Here is a 20,908-nt window from a genome sequence, read left to right as displayed (position 1 = left end):
TAAACTTTTGTAAAAAAAAATATATAAAAACTAAAATAATAAACTTAATAAACTAAAATAAACGATTAAACAACTCGTAAAGAATTAAAAATTAAAAAAATACAAGTTAAACGAAGAACAAGAAACTTAAAAAACTAAAATGTTCGGAAATAGAAAAAAAAAAACAATAAATAACATGAAATATAGAATAAAGAGGGGGCCACATGAGGGATGGGCGTTTCCATATTTGTTCAATGGGAAATGATACTCCCACCGACAAAGTGTACCTATAAAATGTATCGATTAATTTTTTTTAAGAATAATTTTATATATAATTATGAAGTATATAAATATCATATAATTAATTTAAAAAAAAAATAATCTATTATTAAAAAATTAATTTTTTTATGTGAGTATTATATTTTATTCATTTTTTTTAAAATAATTACGTGATGGTTACATAATTTACGATTATAAATATATTTTCTATTTTTTTAAATCATTTGTATGCGTTTATGTTTTAGCACATTTTCAATAAAAATATATACAATTTTTTTAAATATATATATAACACTTACCTATACCTTTTGGTGGATTTAACACCGTCCTTGTTCACTATAACTACAATGGAGTTGCTCAAGCTAAAGGAAATCTTTGGATGGTCTAGATTGGATCACCTATAAGAGTAATGTTATATGTATTTAAAATTTGAGTTAGTCTACATACAGTCTTTATTAAAAGATTATTCATACAAACTCATATAATTATGTTTAAAAAAAATTTAAAATTACAATAATATTATTTTTAAAATGATTTTTTTTCTCTCTTTTATCTTTATTTATAAATGAAATTACATACACAATCCTCTGTTAAGGATTACAAATAGAATTTCTTTTAAAATTTTATGTACAATACTCGTTTTATCAATTTTTTTAAAAATTTCAAATGTAATAACTTTTTAGCATATTAATAAATAACATGTAAAAATATATATTTTTTTAAATCTTTCTTAATTACAGTTAACATTTTTCACCCATAAATATTCGTTTAAAATGGTCATCGACTCATTTGTGATCTAATTTTAGTGAATACAGGGTGGACCCACAAAGAGATGGCCTCAGCATAAGGCAGGCACCAGGTCCCCCACCAATGCTCCTTTGTTGTTTTTGTAGTTCTTTACTTATAACTTCATTTTTTTAATTTTAAATTATTTTGTTACTATTAAATTATTAATATTCTTCCGTTTAAGATATATTATTTTTACATATTTTTTTATTATTTTTTTATATGTATTTTTAAATTTAAGTCTATAGTGAATTCTATTTAATAAAGAAGATTATATTTATACATCAGTACCAAGGATACACTTTTCAATTTTGGTAGTGTATCCTTGGTCATGCCATGAAAATGAAATAACTATTACAAAAATCCCACACCTTATCACCTAGAATTTTTCAATAAGGATTTTAAAAGTATTTTATCAGGAAAAAAAAACCAACAACAGCCTCTTGATAAATTGACTATTTGAGTAATAATAATAATAATAATAATAATAATAATAATAATAATAATAATAATAATAAATGTGTTATAATTATAAATTTTTTTATAAAAATAAATACATAAATTGATGTAGTTTTATATGACAAATTAAATTTATTTTATAATAAAAAAATGTACAATTTGAGGTACTATATTAAATTAAATAAATTTATAAATTTAACTTTTTAAAATAATAATAATAATGAACTTTATTCATCATTATCTTTACACACCACACACAATACTTATTTTTATTATTTTTAAAAAAATATTTTATTCTTTCTAAATTAACTGAATTATTTTATTTATGATCTATATATTATATATTTGATAAGAAAAAAAAATTAAAAATTATGTGTGATGTAACGAAACGAATTTTTTTAATAATAATAACAATAATAATAATATCAACTTTGCCATTTCGTCTGTGCCAGTCAGTGTCATTTTTCTTTGGGCAGAGCTGAGACCACTCGCTCGCTCGCTAGTCAGACCCAAAGGCCGAAGAAAACAAAACACCAAAAAGGCGACCCAAAGCGTTTTCTCTCTCTTCAACTTCTCTCTCTCTCTCTCCGTTTCAACCATTTCTTGGAACCCTCAATCCCCTTTGCGGATTATCGGGCTCCGGATCTGCCACCCATTTCCCCAACACCACTGCCTTTCTCTCTCGGCCTCTCCCAATTACGCTCCCCCTCACCACTTCTTATACTTGCTTACCTCGCAAAGTTCAGATAGGAAAACAGAGCTTGAAGAAAAGAAACATGCACACGTATATACCCACAAACACATCCTAGCCATATAAAACATCGCACGCCCTCTCTTTCTCGGGAAACTTGCAAGAACTACTCTTTTTCTTGTGTGGGTAAAAGAAACTGTATTCTAGAAGACCATATAGAATTTTATCGTGGTTGTTGTTTTTGTTTTTTATCGGGTGATAATATGGCGGACAATCCGCCGGAGGGATTAGGCGACGATTTCTTCGAGCAGATCTTGTCTGCGCAGCCAACATATACAAGTAGTGAGGCGGCGGCGGCAGTGGCAGCAGCTGGATATGGAGGGGGAGAGGTGGGTTCCGTGCCCATGATGCTGCAGTTAGGGTCTGGTGGTGGTGGCGGTGGGCTGCTGAGAGGAATGGGGTTGGGGATGGGTATGGCACCTTCTTTGGGGTTGAACTTGGAACAGCAGCAGCATCAAGGGTTTCTGAGGTATGAGAGATTTCGAGAAGAGCTTGTCGATGGGAACAACAACTTGAATAGCAATAATAATAATAATGGGTCTTCTTCTTCTGCTGCAACTTCTGGAATCAATGTAAACCTCTCTCTTTCTCTCTCTTTGCATGAGTATATTTTTCTTGGGTGGGCTAGCTTCGCTTGATGGGATTTGCATGCCATTTTTTCAATGGTAAAAGGGTCATGTTGTTTTAGCGTTCTCTCTCTCTCTCTCTGCTGTAACTTTAATTGGACCGGAGACTGGCTCGATTTTGGTTGAGGATTGGCCTGCCATTTTAATATTATGAGGGTAAAACTTCCATGTTCCTACTCTACCCTCACCCTCCTCTTAAGACTTTTATAGTATCTCTCTGCAAAAGTCTGCACTCCTGGTTTTGTCAGGATTGACATGTCATTTTTGCATTTGATCGGGGGTAAAATTGACATGTAACGGATCTCCCTCCCTCCCTCTCTCACATAAGGAGCCGGCCTGGTTTTGATAGGAATGGCATGTCATTTTCTATTGTTTGTTTTGAGGGTAACATTGTCACGTTGTAGCTCTCTCTCTCTCTCTCTCTCTCTCTGGGACGGGAAGTACTGTGTGCTGAACTCTGCTTGTCTGCTAATGAGCTTTGTTGGAGTTGGCTTTTGGGCTGTACTAAAAGTTTGCTTGTAAATAGATAATGGGAAATGGGATTAATGAGGTTTTTCTGCAGGAACATATACCATAGATTCTTTCCAGGCTTCAGGTCTTTTCTTTTTGTTCCTTTTCTTTTAGCTCTGGGGATTTGAGATTTTTTCCTAGGAGCCTTACACAGTAACACACTGTACATATACAATAAGAATATATATATATATATATATATATATATCTGTATGTATTTGTGTAGAAAAAGAGTAGAGTTTTGTAGTGGTGAAAAAAAAAATGAAGTGTATTTTGTACTTGGGGTGTGGCAGGAGAGAGATTCGGTGCAGATGAGTTTGTTTCCAGCGTTTGGACAGTTGCAGCTCCACCCAGTCCGGCCGACAGCACCATCTCCACCACCTGGCCCACCCCAACTCAACCAGGTACACACTTTCTTTTTTCATTTTAGATAAGAAATAAAAATGCTTTATTTGTCACTTTCATCTATTGACAATTCATCACATAATAAAAATGAAAATACTTTAGTCATAAAGTAATTTAAAAAAAAAATTTACAAATTGATATAGTTTGCGATACGTTAGATTGTAAAGTTATTTTTATTATAAAATAGATTTAACGGATTTTATAAAATCACATTAATTTATAGATTTATTTTGTATAATCTCTTTATATCTGTATCAATTGTCAATATTTATCTCTTAAAATAGGTTACATGACAAGGTGTGAATTGATAACAAATACTGGATGAAGAATAAAATTTGTCTAATATATATTAAATGTATTTTATTTAGGTTTTATAGGCTTTGGTTAATGCTGTGTGTTACACGCGCTTGAGGTGGTGCGAGTACAGTTCTTATGTATCTAGAAAAAAAGTGACACAGACTGGTCACGTGCACGTGTGAGTATTTTAAACGTGCGGTGTTGAGTGCTTATAATACTTGAGGGACTCTCTTGTCCTTTTAGACTTAATAGTGGCAATCTTTGTCAATTAACTGGTAGAATGTTGTTCCTAGAAACCCCCCCTCCACGCTCATCCAGAGTTGTTAAGGCGCGTGGTACAATGTGTGTTCTTCCCTTGAGGTTGACTCTTGCCAATTTTTTTCTAGCCATAATAAAATTGATCAACTCAAATGGTGGACTTTTGATAGTTAATTTAGCCACACTTTCCTGCGGATTTTTGGGTCCTCATTTGAAGCTGTTGAATTCAATTTTTTCTGTTGAGAAGGAAAAAAAAAGCATTATTTATTTTTGTTTAAGTAATTAGTCAAACTTCGATTTATCTCAAAAACTCAGATGAATTTGAATAAAATGTTAAGACAGCTAACTTTTCTTACTTTAGCATTTTTTTTTAAAGATTTTTATTAAATTTTTACGTTTTCATATATTATTTTTTGGTTTCTGGAGCTGCTAAGAAGAAAGTGGCTGAATAGTGAATATGTTCTTACCTGGAATTGAGGGGAGGCTTACTTGTCCAAAAATGGATTTGGTCATTAGTACGCAACTTGGTTACAAGATTTGAATATTCAAATTCAGGGATAACCATGTGATTGGATGTTGTTATGGATAAAAGTTCAAATGAGTATGTGCTAGTGAACCCTGAGATGGCCTTCCACCATGGAATGTCTAGATAAACCTGCCTATCAAAATCCATTACTGAAAATGACTAGATATGAATTAGAAACGTCACATCACAATGGGATAAGAAACATTGAATGGATTACTGGGCTGAGGCTTGAAAGTAATTTGATGTATTGCAGTTTTATGTGTTGGGAGTTATTGTTATTAGTATTTCTTTCCTACTGAAATCCATCACTTTCCGACCTATCAAAAAGAAATCTATCAGTTTATGAGTTCCATTTGCTTTAGCTCCATGGTTCTTGCTCTAGAGCCGTAGCTGCCTAAGCTTCTTGAGTTTGAGATTTCACAATCAGCAAGGAAACAACCGGGAAGAACTTCTTTTGATTGGCATTGCGCATTAGTGGACTACATACCAATACCCCTGTTCTGTACATTTAAAAGAGTTAAAATGCTAAATAATTATATCCCAATCTTTTGGATTTATCTTGAGATTGAAATTATTGATCACTTGCTGTCTGAATAATTAGCATGATAAGATAACAAGATTCTAAGTTTCTTGAGTGTTATAACTTCTCTTTGTTGTGTATAATTAGATCATTGTGTGTATTTTGGTACTGTTTTGTGTCGAGTGAGTCTGATATGAGTCATATGACTAATGAGAAAAAGTAAATCATCTTGCCAAATTGGTGGTTTCCCTTGCTTTTCTACTTTACATTGCTTATAGCTGTTATTTATTGGATTTTCCTTACATTTACCTTTACACATTTACCATTATTCCTTAGTTGACAGCATTCATTATTCTTCACATGACAGTTTCACAGCCAACAAACACCTGGACCAGTTGGCACTGCAGCACATCCACCTGCCATCCGCCCAAGGGTGCGTGCAAGAAGAGGGCAAGCCACAGATCCCCATAGTATTGCTGAGCGGGTAAATATAAAATTCTATATAGATCCCCATGGTATTTGTGCCTTTTTCTTTAAAAGAAAACTCTAAATGATGTGACTGTTGGTTTCACTTATGTCAATAATAGTTTGAAATAGTGGAACAAGTTTCACTGCATGAGTTGGTATCCATGTAACATGTAAGATAATTCAAGTTGCGTGACCAAATAAAACTTTGAATTAGAAAGAATTGACAGTTGTTCACTTGTGAAATTTTTCAAGAGTCATAAGGTGGTTTCAGTGTGCCAAGTATGGGTTTGACTGACTGCTGGCACAGTTTTAAAAACTGCTAATGTACTACTTTCCAGTGGTGGTGTCCCACTGTTTCCTCTTTACTCTGCAATATTAGATATTTGGAAGAGATTTATAAATATAAAATGCAAAATACGAAACGCAAGATAAATGTTAAATTAATAGTTATCAACATATGTTAATCTCTATTCCTATGCTGCTTTAGAGTATTTAGATTGGCATTATCGTTTTAATTATATTTTTTATTTTACCAATCTGCCCATCATCAGTACTTCAATATTACATGCCACCTTTTGATTCTCTCTTCTGGATGCAGTTACGTCGAGAAAGAATTGCAGAAAGAATGAAGGCTTTGCAGGAATTAGTTCCCAGCGCCAATAAAGTTAGTTCCTTCTCAGTGCTGCTATTAATGGTGTCCCTTTCTATTTATTAAATAACATTTATCTTCAGTTAGTGCTTGTCCTGTGTACCTGAAATTTAAAAATATATTTGATGATTTGTTCCTATCGACTAAGAACTTTATGAAGCATATGCAATTAACAATAACAAAAAGAAATAAACAAGAGGACTTTGTAACAGCCACATGCCATGGTCACCTCTTGCAAATAATGATGCTCACTTCATACATTCCTTCATACATGATTAAAGAGTTCATTGGGACCTTCAAAAATACTTCTATCCGATTAAAACTTTATTAGTTTGCTTTACAGATTCCCACTAAAGGGTTAGAACATCATCTTATTAATCATAATGTCATTATGAAATTTAATTGATAACTGAATGTCAGGATGTGGTTCCTTGTCCTCTTCTTGCTGGAAATACAAAGGGGACATAATTCTTGGTGCCAAATCTACACATGGGTAACTTAAGTTCTGATGAACTGTTGGCTGTGAAAACCTGCATGCCAGGGACACTGGATTAACTGTTTGAAACTGGTGATGATTGGCTGGAACATGTATTAATTTGTAGAATGGACTGACTTTAATATGTTGTTGGCATATTGATGTTATGTACCTTGCTAGACAAGGTCGTGGAGGTTTTGCTTCATTTTTATTTTATCTTTATTTTCTTTAATTAATTTCATTGAAAATATGCTTACCTTCGACATATGGTTATACTTGATGATACTTTAAAATATGTTGTTCAGACGGATAGGGCAGCCATGCTTGACGAAATTGTGGATTATGTGAAGTTTCTGAGGCTCCAAGTCAAGGTATTGATACTCAAAATCAAGATGGAATTACTATATAGAGAAGATTTATTCTATACCTTAGTCCCAGTTTTCCTTCATGCAATTCCTTGTTTTATGCTTGCTTGAAGCATTTATTGTATTTGCCATTGTTTTCAAGAGCTTGTGACAACTCCCTACCTCTTGCGTGTTAAAATGTTCCATAGTCCTTAGAATGTCTTTATTTTTTTTTATAAGTAATAAATTATTTCAAGAATGTCTTTATTATAAGGTTCGTCCAAGTCATGTCGGACATTGTAGACATCATTGAAGAATTGCAAGCTTTCTTTATGTAAACCAATCATAATAAGTGATCTTGTATGGTGTCATGATCTTGTTTTTGCAACCGTCATATTTGAATAGAAGTTGATGTGAACTGCCCTACTGATGCCACTTTCTTTGCTTCTGTATTCAGCTGATTTATTTACATTGATTGTTTTTATTTATTTTGACTACAAAAAGAAAATTAAGAGATTCTGATTCCATTGACGGATCGAAACAGGTTTTGAGCATGAGTAGACTGGGTGGAGCAGGTGCAGTGGCTCAGCTTGTAGCTGATGTACCCCTGTCATCAGTTGAGGTAGCAACCGGGAAGAATTAAAACTTAAAAATCTTGGTTCTCTGATTTGATATTCTTCTGTGATATATTATTTCTGTTTGTGCTTATTGATACGGCATAAATGTTTCAGCTTGGTGATCTTTTAATTCAGCATTGCATGCATTTGAGTTTGCTTGCCATGCATTTTGACATGTCATTTAGTTCGAATCTACAAATGGTTCGATCATATCTGTGCGTTCTTCTGTTTGCAGTCTAGTTTTTATCTCTTACCTTCCGATGATGTTTTATGAAGGGGGAGGGCATTGAAGGAGCAACAAATCAACAAGCTTGGGAGAAGTGGTCAAATGATGGCACGGAGCAGCAAGTGGCTAAGCTGATGGAAGAAGACATGGGAGCTGCCATGCAATTCCTTCAGTCCAAGGCCCTATGCATCATGCCCATATCTCTTGCTTCTGCCATTTTCCGGACACAAGAAACGGATGCACTAACACTTGTTAAGCCTGAATCAAAGACCCCTTCATAGATCTCAAGAAAAACCAATATGAAACTCCACTTGCTTCTCAGTTCGTCTCTCTGGCTCCCATAAATCTGTAATAGTTCATCTCTTACTCTCGTGACAATAGGTAGTAGTTTATAGTCTAGTTTTTATCTCCTTTGTCTGACAAACTGTCTGGTCAGTGCAACTGTTTCAATTCTTGGTCTGATTTTTGTCAAACTAGGAGTGGTTTCCATGCATTGAAGGAAAAAAAAAACCTTTGGCACTTGATGTCTTTCCCATGGTCAAGTCCCGGAAAGGTTTTTTTTTTTTTTTCCCAAAAGCATAATCGATGTCCTTTTCTAGCACCAGTGGTGGATTTAGTGGTAGATGACCAAAACATGTGTGGTAGGGACTCTGTTCTTCCTTTTCTTTGTGGATAATGGATTGTGGGGCCATTTAAAAGGGACGGATGGGTTTGTTTATGATGTATTTACAGAAAGTTTTAGTGAAAGTGGAAAAAGTTTGGTTGGTTGTCCAATAAAGTTATGTTGGAAGCTTCTGTTTTTTCAATGACTATAATTAATGTCTTGCTTAGATTGTTTATTAAGGATCTTTTTTTATTTATTTTTTTATCTTCAAAAGTGAGTTGAGCTCTTTTTGAAATATACTGAATGATTACCCAAGGCAAAGTTGCATTCTTTGGAAGGACGATGCTATAATACCGATAAATTGAACCGATGCAGTGTAAATTTTATTTTTTTTCTTATTTTTTTAATCATTTTTTACACAATTATAAATATTTATAAAAAATAATAAAAAATTAATTCATTAATATTTACTTCTTTAATTATTAAGTAAAATTTAAAAATAAAAATAAACTAAAAAAATCAACCAGTCATTTTTATCGGTTAATTTTATCGGTTCAATTAGTATTTTCCTATTTAAAAATTGACGTAACCTTTTCCTCTTTTCTCTCTCCCGCCCGGAGTTTTGGCCCATGTATTTTTTTTCAAAATCTTCAGATTTTCTCATAAATTTTCAAAATCAAACTACATAGCTTTCAAATCTATGAAAAATACACATAATCATTGTCCAATCACAAAAATTAAAACAACTTTAAAAAAAATCAAAGCATATTAAACAATACCTTTAAAAATTTTCCCTATTTCACTCTCTCGCTTTCTCTCTCCCCCCACCGCCACAAGTCACTTTTGAATTTAGAATATGTCCAATCTATTGTCTTCTGTCAATCTTCAAGACCTCAGCCTTAGAACATCAAATACATGACATGAATAGATCTACTCCAGATCATTTGGATCTACCTTTAGCCCACACAAGTAATGTTACTCATCATCTCTTTTCGCATCATCCTCTCATCATCTCTCGACGTGACATTAGATAATTGAAGACTATTTATTATGTTTTACTTGTGAATCTATCATTTAATACCGCATCATGAGATGATGAGAAAAATGATGATGAGTAAAATTTTTCTTAAAAAATAGAGAAAAAAAGAGAATAGAGAGTGAAATCTTCTAGCAAGTGGATTGTGTCATTTTCAGTCCATGTCGATGTGGTTTTACATTTTAAATGAAAGAAGAAAGATGAAAAGGAGAAAGGAGGGGGGGGAGCTTATTTGTTGGAGTCCTGTGAAACTTTTGTTTGTTAGTTTGGTGGGGTTAGGTTTGTACAAATCTAATGGAGATTTTATATAAATGCCGCCATTGGTTTTCATAAAGTTGTAATAAAAATATATTACTTTTAGATGCATGAATATCAACCATAAACAAGGATAAAAAGAAAAAGAAAAAGAAAAAAGAAGAGTATCTCATAAATTTCATTGAAACTGGTGAAGAAAAATGAAATGTGAATGACAAAACAAATATTGAGAAGACTCTGGCACATCTTAGAACAACCCGTCTTCATGAGTTTTTTTATAAAATAATGAATAGTAGTGAAGTATTTCAAAAAAATCTTGGCGAGAAAAGCGAGTCCAAAGTTGTAGACAATCAGAGAGATGAGCTTTATGCTAACACTGCATCCGGTAATTAAATCCTCAAGTTGTGCAACAAGTAGATATCAGCACCAGTGTGGTTGAACAAAGTGTAGCTAAATCAGAAGATGAGCATCTTGCAAGTGTCCATTGGGGGGGTGGGGTATAAAACTCCAACAAAACCAACTTTTTTTACAGAGTTCGTATCATACAGACGTCAAGTGTGATTTGTACAAGAAAAACAATTACACTCATCTTCAAAAACATTTTACACCCTAATTATCAGATGATCTAAGGTCCAAAAATATCATCCACCCTACTACTTATTAGAGATCTAAGTCAGCTAATCAAATTAGCCCCAGATTAACTGTCCATCCGTCGCCGAACTCTGCAACTTTTTTCATTCAAATCATCTATTGCCAGGGTTCTCTTCCCCCATCACTGCAAGTTCCTCCACTTTGCATACCCTCAGAAAAAAAAATACAAGCCATTAAAAATCTACACAACCTGAAATGATTTACTGCGAGATACCAATCTCGGAGAATCATGTGCTGCTAATGACCGTGACCTAACTAATCACATTGACCCAGAGCTCGCTGTAATCCCACCACCATCCCTTAGCCCTTGAAGGTATGAATGCAGTGCTCTTTGCACAGTGTCTGCAACTATTCTCAATCTTCCTTGATTGACATCTGCTGCCGAAGATCCATTAAGCTCCACAGTACGAGCAACCCTCTGTTTACATTTCTCCCAGTCATCAGCACGAAACCAGCAAGCTCGGCCTCCATGGCTTCCTTCCATATCAAGAAAAGACACGCTTGGGTTTTCCCCAAACGCATATCTCAGCCTCACAGAAACACAGTAGGGCAACCAAGCAGCCCCCCCAGCAGCATTTATGTGTGGTATGAGTGCAGGATCCAGAACAACAGTTAGAGCAAAATCAACTGAGTTGTGCGGGCGATCATAATGGATATTGCTTTTGGCTACAGATGAATTCTCAGAGTTATCGTCCATATTCAATCCGGTGTGATTTTCAAGACATAGTTCAATGCGCGGTTTCTGTGCAGGAGCTATGTCTCCACCCTGTGCCTGGGCTAATCCTTTCTTCCATGCTATTAATTTCAAGAATTCTCTAAGAATTGAGATAGGTAAGGTGAGAAGAGTAATGAATGAAGCAACACGAGAAGCATCATAGGGCTCTGATGCAACACGGCGGCTAAAGTAGTCACATATCTCACTTATTTCAGATTGAGTTAGTTCCTCTTGTGCAGCGGGTGAGTTTTGCTGTTGTTGCTGCTGCTGATGATGGAAGCGCTTCACACTGAGGACTTGAAGAAGAAGTTGAACTCTGTGGACACTTACAGCAAATACATAGCCCCTGCAGAGAGAAAGATCCAGAAACCCTGTGGCTTGAGAACCGAGTGTAACACAGGCAAGCCAATAAAAGACAAGGAAATAGTGAATATCCTCAAGGTAGATAAATCAAACAGCAATGGGGTGCCTCAAAACTATTAGACAATGTAAGAAACGAACTCATGATAACTTAAGCATTTAAGAACTTTATGTAATTAATAAACTAATGTCTCTGCTCCTCCGCAGACTAGAAGTGAAGTGTGGATGGCAAGGTCCAAGTAATGAATTCAAACACAGCAAAAAGGGTAAGATAAACTACACAAATCAATTAGGTGTCAAAATTTTTTTTGTTTGATACGTAATAGAAGACTTTATTAATAAAAACAAAGGTAGCATCCCACACTTGCAAGTATAGAGGAGGAAGGCCTAACTAGAAATAGAAAAAGATACACGAAAAGCGGGGTCACAAAAAACTCTCGTGCTTGAAATTTCAGAGTAGATCAATTATCTCAATATTGATGGGTGAGTGGCCTCAACCAGAACTGATAAGAAAGCTGCCATTGATACTTTGGAAAATTGGTTTGATACTTGATACAAAGAACACAGTGGCATTTAGTGAGGAGAAAGCAAGAACTAGAATTGCAAGTCTCAAGAATGAGGGCATCAGTTTCAAGTTTCAGAAGCCTCAAATTTCAAAAGATGTCTCATGGTACAGCTTAGAGCATCAAAACAGCCACCTATGGGTACACGTGGAGATCATGTGCACGATTACCAAGCGATTACAGAGCATAACACCAAGATCATGAACATTATTCTATGAATACCACGAAGAGACAAACAAAACTAGAAATGGAAGTTTCTAAGATATGAGAAACAGAAACAACCTATATATAGAACTCGAAAATCTTTTTTAACTTTCTTTTTAAAAGTAAAAGTCTTCTTGACTCTTACCCCACAAAGAAGCGCAAGGCAGGCTGCTCCTGATCCAAATTCAAAAGTGCACCCTCATTGTCTTTCAAAATTGATCCTAGGATCTCTTTCAAAAGGTTTGGCAGCTGGGCAAATAGCCAAAGCACTCCAAGGTACTTGAGAATACCTCTTAATACCTTCTTAAGAGCAACAAGAGGAACCCAGCCACCTCCATACCCCCCATCATCCCCAAGGCCAATAATGGCAGTATTCAGTTCTCCTCTCACGTGTGCTGGGACACTTGTGCCTGGGGTTCTACGCAAAGCCATTCCAGAGCCCACAACAGCTAAATTTGGAGATCCTGAAAGAGTATTTCCCACTCGGTTCAAGCCCGATACTTGGGTTCCTACCCTGGCCATTACAGCAGAACTGGGCAAGTTAATTCTATTTCCATTTGCAGCAGATAATTGAGAACCTGAAATTGGGTTATGTGTGTTGGAATTTGCCAGTCCACCCATCTGTTGACCACCGGTGAAATTAGGATCTAAACCATTTAGTTCTTGAGCAACATGCTCCATAATAAAAGGGCGAAACTGTGGACATGGTAATGATCCTCCAACGGAAGAGCCCCCCTTTGGTGGTGTTGCTGGCTGCAACCATACCTGATCTCCTGCAAAGCAGCGCATGTCAACAGCAAAATTTTTGCGATAGATGATTCGTATCCAGTAGGGGCTACGTAGCACAACAGAGACATCAATAGGTAGGAGTGAGCTCGGAACAATGCCAGGGCCACTACGACCAGCAGCAGTTAACATTGCAGCTCCATGAAGGCCGTGATTAGCAAGAGTCCCTGTGCCAGAAGGTGCAGCTGGGTTCCCTACAGGCACAGAAGTAGCCTGACCAATGCTTGTGGTTGAATTGCTAGGCAAGAGGCCCTGAGATGTTGCAATATACCCTGCCTGTTTTGGGATAGAAGAAAGAGCTGCTGCTACCCCAGGGACCCCAGGCCCAGGACCGGCTCGTGCAGGTCGTGTTGCAGCAGCAAGAGCGTGCAAGGGCCCTGCAGTCAGGCGAATGCAGTCCAAGAGGGATGCAACTTCAGCTCCATTTATAAAATCTTCCAGAAACTGTGCAGCACAGGAAGGGTTCATTACATAAACGTTTGAAATTATCTTCCCTTATTTTAAAAGCTTTGGCATTAGGTGAAGAAAGAGAGAGCTGACACATGATACAGTAGAAAACATGCCAGGCCAGATACAGGACACGGAAGATAGTGTAATACCAAGCACATACAATGCACCAATTAAACTACAGATCATTTTGTTTTCTTTTTAAGTAAAGGATCAAGATAAAACAACCAAGGAAAGTTTTGAAAAAACCTTTGTATGCGGCCAAAGTTGGTCAGGAGAGACGTGCATCGTGCAACCCTCTTTACCCGATTCCCACTCAACAACAAAGCGAGCTAGGACACCTGAGCCAAAACTAAACCATAAGCTCATTAATCCAACAGCCTCAATTCTAAATGCTCGTCTCATCTGCTCTGATAACTTATCAGCTGTCTCAGGAGCACCTTTGGCTCCAATTGGAGCTTTAACATCAGAGTTTGTACTGCACTCTTCTGGTTTCTCATCTCCTCGTATTCCAAGCAACTTACGCATGCCAAGGGCAAACATTCTTGCATTGGAGAGCCTTCGGATATCAGCCACCAGCTTCTTTATACTATCAGCATCAACAGATTGATAACTAAGAACAACACCATCTGGATCATAGCGAATATGAGAATCTATGTCAGATGTATTGGCAATGCGAACACCAGAACCCCATAGTGTACTATTGCTTCCCTTCTGAAGCTCCCATAGATCCCTGAAGTGCTGGTCATTAATTTTGACATCCCAATACATGCTTCCTGGTCTGCCAAGCCGCAGGCATATGTGTTGCCATGAATCACCTCTAGCAAATGGAAGCCGAAACCATATGTTTGAGGATGCATTTCTTAACCCAACTTCTTCAACATAAGGAATGTCTAGTGCTTCCATCTGGCTAGTTAGTCTAGCGTGCTTGATAGAGAGTGAACAGTGTCTGACCACGTGAAGAAGAGCAGAAACATAAATGCTGGAAGATGCATTACCTTTATTTGCTTCACCTATTAGATTCCCATAACTATATCCTTCCATTTTAGTAACCACCTCTGTTGATATAGGTGCCTGTGATGATGGGTGTAGAGCATGAGCATATTCTGAGATTTTCCTTCTCTTACAAAACCTGGAAGCTGCTTCTAGACCTTGAAGTGATGGAATCAAATTCAAAACATCTGAAACTGTACGCTTTCGAGGGTTTTTATCATGCTTGGAGACAACATCTTGACTAGGACTTGGACAGATTGCAGATTCTGGTGCATGTGCTGAAACTAGTCCAATTTCTAGTCAGATATCAAAATCTAAAAACGTAGACCTAAAGTGAAAATGTAAGAATTCATATACCCACTTAATGTGGATAAACGCAGAGAAAGGATCTTACATACGGGAGTTGTGGTACATGAGCTTGACCCAGCAATTCTGAGCGATCCAGCGAGAGGCCTGGAAGGCGAATTTCTAATTCCATTAGATTTTGCACCTGGTACAGACATTCGAGGGGCAGTGACTTGAGGAGATAATAGTCGAGCTGACTTGCTCCCATATGCATCATTTGAAGTATCATTTAGTAATCGGAGCTGATCTTCATCCATTGGGCTACCTGACCCAACTTCAACCGAATGTGTGGATCTAAGAGAAGCCAAATCCTGCTCAGACTTTGAGGCTGATAGTTTTTTCATAGTTGTGCCTCTTCCTGTACCGGAAGAGAGTGAACTGAGTGAATGGGATTGTGCAGGGCCCTTCAAATTGCTCAAGGAATACAGAGAGCCATTATAATGGGTGGTCATACTGGAAACTTTTGAAATGTTATTGATCTGTGAGATCTGCATACTTCCCTCCCACTTAGGAGAGGGGGTTTTAGCTTTCATTGTATGAAGATTCATTGGAGCAGAAACAAAATGAGAAGCAGGAGATGTACTGTATGAAGAAGAGAGATTATGAACAGAGAATGGAATTGCAGATGACCCTTTCTCAAGTTCAAACACTTCATCAACAAAAGATGAAAAACTAGATGGTGGACATCCAGCAATCTGCATAGAACTCTCAGGGCCAATTTCAGGAAGAATCCCGTGTTCGGAACTATGATTAGGACCCCCAGAACTAGGCAAGAAGGAAAGCAGTTTTCCCCAGTCAAGTAGGCTCAAATTCATTTCATCCTCAAGCATCTGCATCTGGCCAATGTCAATTTTCTTGATCCGCACCACATGATTTAAGTCGTTAAAAGAATGGGCTTTTCCAGATGGATCTGGCTGTGTCTCTAACAATTTAAACAGGGGTTTAAACTCCTTATCAAGGAGCATTAGCAGAAAATAAGAGCTCCCGCAGTCTGGAAACCCCATCAGCAACATAGATGAACCATTCAACATGTTCTTAGGTACTTTTACAGCAGCAAAACCATGCTCATACACCTGCAAGAGCCAAATTTTACTCCCTTAAGGATGCTAACTGAAGCCACGAGTATGAAAACCGACCTAAAATGAAATCCTATTAACTTTCTATTCTTCAAATGGAAAGAAAAGAAGAACTATTTACCTCAAGGCCTAAAAACCTGCCAATAGATGCAAACAAATGCATAATACTTCTGCTTCTCAAGCTTATAAAAACCTCAGCTGCAGTCATGCTTCCTTGATTCAAAGCTTCTTCACAATCCGACAATACTGAAGGTTCAAGAATATTCCGGGATGTCTGAAGAAGAAAAGAACCGTTCCTACAAGTCACAAAATCTTAGACATGCTAAAACAAATTCTAAAATTTTCAAGAAACACTAGTAGGTACAATAGAGAATGACCCATTTAGATCATGTTTAATTCTTCCTTTTCCTTTTCCTTTTATGTAACAGAAACTTTTTCAAAGCAATAAATCTATTCATTGGTGTCATGTAGGAAAGATGGATAAGATAAGAAAGTATAAAGAAAGAGATAAGTTAAAACAATAGATGGCACAATTTTCAAGGAATGATAAACAAGCCAAAGCTCCTCAGACAACTTTACATTACACGTTTTCTAAATTTGAATATTGTAACAATTTATAATCTTCCTGAAAACCAAATAATACATGAAATCTTTTCAATAATTCATCTATTAAAATGCATACCCACATCAATTTTAGTTGCAAGAACAGTTTTACTTGATTTCTCAATCAAAGAAATATAGATGTTATTAAGATACTAACCAATAAGTCCCAACTTATATTTAACTGATATCACCTTTGAATTTTGGATAAACAGGAAAACATAAGGTCACATACAGTTGCACAGGTAAAGGAAGATACCTTATATTTATTCCGAGGGTGAAAAAAGATGAGCCATAGGCACGAACACGTAATACTTCCTGCCCCTCATATTCCCTGCTGTCAGACTTCTTATCATTCTGCAGTCAGAAATTCATAAACAAAAATGAAGTTAATGAGATTCATCCCAAAACTAAGAAAGGAAAGATCAAGAGAATCAGAAAGAAAATGCATGAGAAAATAGTAAAGGCTCCTTAATAAAGTAAAGGTATAAAAAAATCCAAAATATATTTTGCCTGGTAAGAAATGGTCTTCTGCAAACAGAGAATATGGATGCGATGTGTGTGGTTCAATAATCAGAAAACAGCACATATATTAACCAACAAATCAAAGATATAAAGATAGATAAAAATAATTAAAGGATCATGTCTCCAGCCAAAAGTGAACCTCTTAAAACTTGAGCAATATAAATCAATATTAGAAGGGAACTAACCTTTCTATAGTCAATATCGAGTTCATCCAAGGGCAACTGAAGAACAACATCACCTGCTGTTCGGCAGATCTGCACGTTTTTCCCCAACTCCTTCTGAATTTCAAGCAAACGAGTATATCTGTTACAGCATATAGCTTTTAGCAGCAACTTGTCAACATCGATGCAACTTTGGTCAAGAAAAAGTTCTGCCTCCTTCCCAGTTATTGGGTCTATAATAAATGTGCTATGAAGACATTTTATGTGCAGATCTGGTCCTGGTTCAATTTTAATAAATGGGCATGATGTTGAATCAGGTGTTCCAACGTTCTTATCAAAATCTAACCAGTATAGAATTTTTAACCCTGGTGTACGTAGTCCAGATGAATCAGCTTCTCCATCTGGATTCAATTGTGTAGAACCAGCACTCCCTCCATGACCTGTACTACCATCAGATATGAGCTCAAATCGGATTGCATCTTTCCATCGTCCCTGTCGAAGCGCTTGTACTTGTCTAATGACAGTGTCCATGACAAGTGCAACACAAAACTCATGGAGGACTGAGTATAATGTTAGAAATGGGTTTTCTGCAGCAGCCATTCTACGCTCTAAATCATCTCCAAGAATATGCCGTCGTGATTCTTCCAGCTTCACTAGTCCACTTCTCTCACCAACAAGAAGCTCCATATGTAATATCCTCCACATTGATAGGTGTCCTCGGTAACCAAGTGTAACCAAAACCTTAAACTCGCCATCCACACGGAGCTGTGCAGTACCATCAGAAACTTTTACCTCAGATATTTCTCTTGGCAATGAAACTTCGAGTAATTTAGTCCGTACAAGCATGTCCAACTTTTTCAAAGCTGGCTTTTGCTGATCCTCATTTAATGTGCTCTGAATACCCACGTTTTCTATACATTTTGGTATACGCTGATAACTTCCTGTAAGAAGCACTTCTACGGCAGATGGTACATCATAAACAGGAGCACGAGCTTGCTGTAGCCCCTCATGCATGAAAAATAATGAATCTGCAGCTTGTGTGAAACATGTATCATGGCTTGATAGAGTGGAGGAAAGCTGCTGACAGTACTGTATCAAAGGAACCTGCAGGATGAAAGGCAGAATTACACCAAAAATAAAACGTACTTAAAAATTCGTATAACACTTTAATTTTTTTTTGTCTAATCCAGTCCTAATTGAGCTCAAAATCCACGTATTTACAGGCGTAAGTTCGACCAAATTAACCTAATGGAGCCCATGAGTCACCTAGCCTTAACAAAGAAAACCAAAATTCCATGTTGTCTCAATTCTCCAACGTGTTCGGAAAAAAAGAAACGGCAAATCCAACTGACCCATCCAATCTTGCATTATTTAGTACAACTAACCACGCTAAGTCAAGAATTCGCCTAAACTCATGAATATACAACTCTATTTTTCTACCCAGTTAAAAACCTCAAAGCCTTCCCAAGTCAAAAACCCTAGAACACGGATTAAATTCATCATGATTTGAACGCGAATTCGACGCCAGAATTGCTCATTTATGAGCATAAATTGAACTGAATATAGACTAAATTCATAAACTTTTTATCCCGTTGAACCACTTGGTCAAATACCCAAATCAACAATGAAGACCAAAAGAAATAAAGAATCTAATCAAACAAACCAAAATCACATTCTTTATTTTTGAAAAAGAACCGAAACCTGAACTAGCCTAAAATTCACAAATTGAGCCACAACCGTAACTCCAATAGGCCAAATAAAACCCTCATAAAACGCCCGAGCCCAAGGCCGAAGAAAAAAGTCGAAAGGGATGATGACCTGTTGGCACCACTTGGCGAGGACATTGAGGCGAAGCATGCGCTGCTGGGTCTTGTAGATGTACTTGAGGAGGTTAATCTTCCTCTCGGTGTCGGACTGTGGGTCTCCGGCCGCAGAGGCGGAGGTGGAGGACGACCTGGACTTCTCCTTATCCACGAGCTCCTTGAGGGAGAGGAAGGAGTCCTCGGCGGCCCGGGTGACCAAAGCGGAAAAGTCCAGCGTCTGTTGGCCTAGCTCCGCGGCCATTGGTGATGGAAGTGGCGTGTGGATAGGGCTTCTTAACGAGGTCCCGTGAGAGATCTACGACGAGGGAGACATGGAAACTAGGGTTAGCATCTTTGGTCAGAGAGAGAGTGTGTGTGTGTGTGTTTGTGCGCGTATTGCTGAGCTCTTCTTCTTCTCTCCCTCTCTAATTCTGTGGAGATTCCTGATGATATTGCAACGATCGGAAACAGAGAGAGAGAGAGAGAGAGAGTCAGAAAATAAAATAAAGATGGGGGAAGAAAGAAAGAAATAGATAAAATCATCAAAGAGAGTCCAAAAAATGAAAAACTGAAGGATTATATATTTAAATATATTTGTTATATTCATGAATTTGCCACGTGGCAACAAACTAAGGGTCAGCGGCTCAGCGTTTACTTCACTGAAATTTTGTTCCAAATTAAGAATTTAAGTTTAAAAAACTTAGATAATAATTTGATAAGGTACATGACTGAAATAATAGAAAAAAAATCTCATTTTCCAAAAAAAAAAAAAATCTCATTTTCCAAAAAATAAAATAAAAATAGAGATAGACTATATATCAACTACTATTCATTCCGATGATGGGGAATGTGGTGAAAAAGTTAAGGAGGTGTGGAAGAGGATTGAGGGGGAAAGGGGCAAACTCTCTAAGGTTCAGGAAAAACTAAATATGTGTAGAAAGGCACTAAGGAAATGGTCCTCTAGCAAGGTTTTGAGTAGAGGGGCTGTGATTAAATCTCTTTCTCATAAGCTCAAAGTGCTTAAAGATGATGAAGGACATGTCCATGTCACAGAGATAAGAAAGGTAAGTAGGGAGCTGGAAGCATTGCTAGAACAGGATCATATTTGGTGGAAGCAAAGAGCTAAGGCTCATTGGTTGAAGCAGGGTGACCGTAATACAAAATTCTTCCACGCCTGTGCAAACCAGAGAAGAAGAAAAAATGCCATCTCTGAAATTTCTAATGTTCAAGGAATTATTCAAAAGGGACAGGTAGAAGTTGAAGGGGCTTTTGAAGAGTATTTTTCTAATGTTTATGCCTCTAGTAACCCTACAAAAAGTGACATTATGAGATGTATTGCTGATATAGAACCTAAGATCTCTAGTACTATGAGGAAAGGTTTGGAAGGGATTTTTAGAAGGGATGAGGTGGATGGGGCTTTAAAGCAGATGTCACCATGGAAATCTCCAAGGCCTGATGGTTTCGGGGCTGGTTTTTATCAAAAGCATTGGGATGTTCTTGGTAAAGATGTAGGTGAGGCTGTCTTGGAATTTCTAAATGGAGGGGATTTGGTGGCAGATCTAAACCATACTCATATTGCACTGGTCCCTAAGGTGAAGGAGCCCAAGTCA

General features: G+C 36.9%; 2 protein-coding genes across 3 annotated transcripts; one reads left to right on the top strand and one right to left on the bottom strand.

The window, feature by feature from the left end:
* Positions 1-1,988: 1,988 nt before the first annotated feature.
* LOC108998191 (transcription factor UNE12-like) lies at positions 1,989-8,981 on the top strand. The gene is made up of 7 exons (XM_018974683.2): positions 1,989-2,826; positions 3,684-3,794; positions 5,764-5,880; positions 6,463-6,528; positions 7,294-7,359; positions 7,877-7,954; positions 8,226-8,981. The coding sequence occupies exons 1-7, from the start codon at positions 2,458-2,460 to the stop codon at positions 8,454-8,456; spliced, it is 1,038 nt and encodes a 345-aa protein (XP_018830228.1). The 5' UTR covers positions 1,989-2,457; the 3' UTR covers positions 8,457-8,981.
* A 1,540-nt stretch (positions 8,982-10,521) lies between these two features.
* LOC108998180 (mediator of RNA polymerase II transcription subunit 14-like) lies at positions 10,522-19,802 on the bottom strand. 2 transcript variants are annotated; one of them, XM_018974658.2, is made up of 8 exons: positions 19,315-19,802; positions 17,521-18,600; positions 17,070-17,167; positions 16,332-16,506; positions 15,184-16,207; positions 14,046-15,073; positions 12,709-13,793; positions 10,522-11,782 (listed from the first exon to the last, which is right to left on the bottom strand). In XM_018974658.2, exons 1-8 carry the CDS (start codon positions 19,558-19,560, stop codon positions 10,981-10,983), a joined length of 5,538 nt encoding a protein of 1,845 aa, XP_018830203.1. In that variant the 5' UTR covers positions 19,561-19,802; the 3' UTR covers positions 10,522-10,980. The 2 variants fall into 2 exon arrangements, with proteins under 2 accessions (XP_018830203.1, XP_018830204.1); XM_018974659.2 differs by having other exon boundaries at positions 14,046-15,067; positions 19,315-19,801.
* Positions 19,803-20,908: the final 1,106 nt, after the last annotated feature.

This window comes from Juglans regia, chromosome 8 (genome assembly GCF_001411555.2).
Source record: "Juglans regia cultivar Chandler chromosome 8, Walnut 2.0, whole genome shotgun sequence".
In the NCBI taxonomy this organism is placed as follows: Eukaryota; Viridiplantae; Streptophyta; class Magnoliopsida; order Fagales; family Juglandaceae; genus Juglans; species Juglans regia.
Note: the sequence above shows the minus strand (reverse complement) of the source record. Positions and strands in the feature narration are given on the sequence as shown.

Coding starts and splice junctions, on each gene's coding strand:
- LOC108998180 (XM_018974658.2), bottom strand. CDS start 19,560: ATGGCCGCGGAGCTAGGCCAACAGACGCTGGACTTTTCCGCTTTGGTC. Junction 17,168..17,520: donor TCGATATTGACTATAGAAAG/GTTAGTTCCCTT, acceptor TTCTGACTGCAG/AATGATAAGAAGTCTGACAG. Junction 16,507..17,069: donor ACCCTCGGAATAAATATAAG/GTATCTTCCTTT, acceptor TGTGACTTGTAG/GAACGGTTCTTTTCTTCTTC.
- LOC108998191 (XM_018974683.2), top strand. CDS start 2,458: ATGGCGGACAATCCGCCGGAGGGATTAGGCGACGATTTCTTCGAGCAG. Junction 3,795..5,763: donor GCCCACCCCAACTCAACCAG/GTACACACTTTC, acceptor TTCACATGACAG/TTTCACAGCCAACAAACACC. Junction 6,529..7,293: donor TAGTTCCCAGCGCCAATAAA/GTTAGTTCCTTC, acceptor TATGTTGTTCAG/ACGGATAGGGCAGCCATGCT.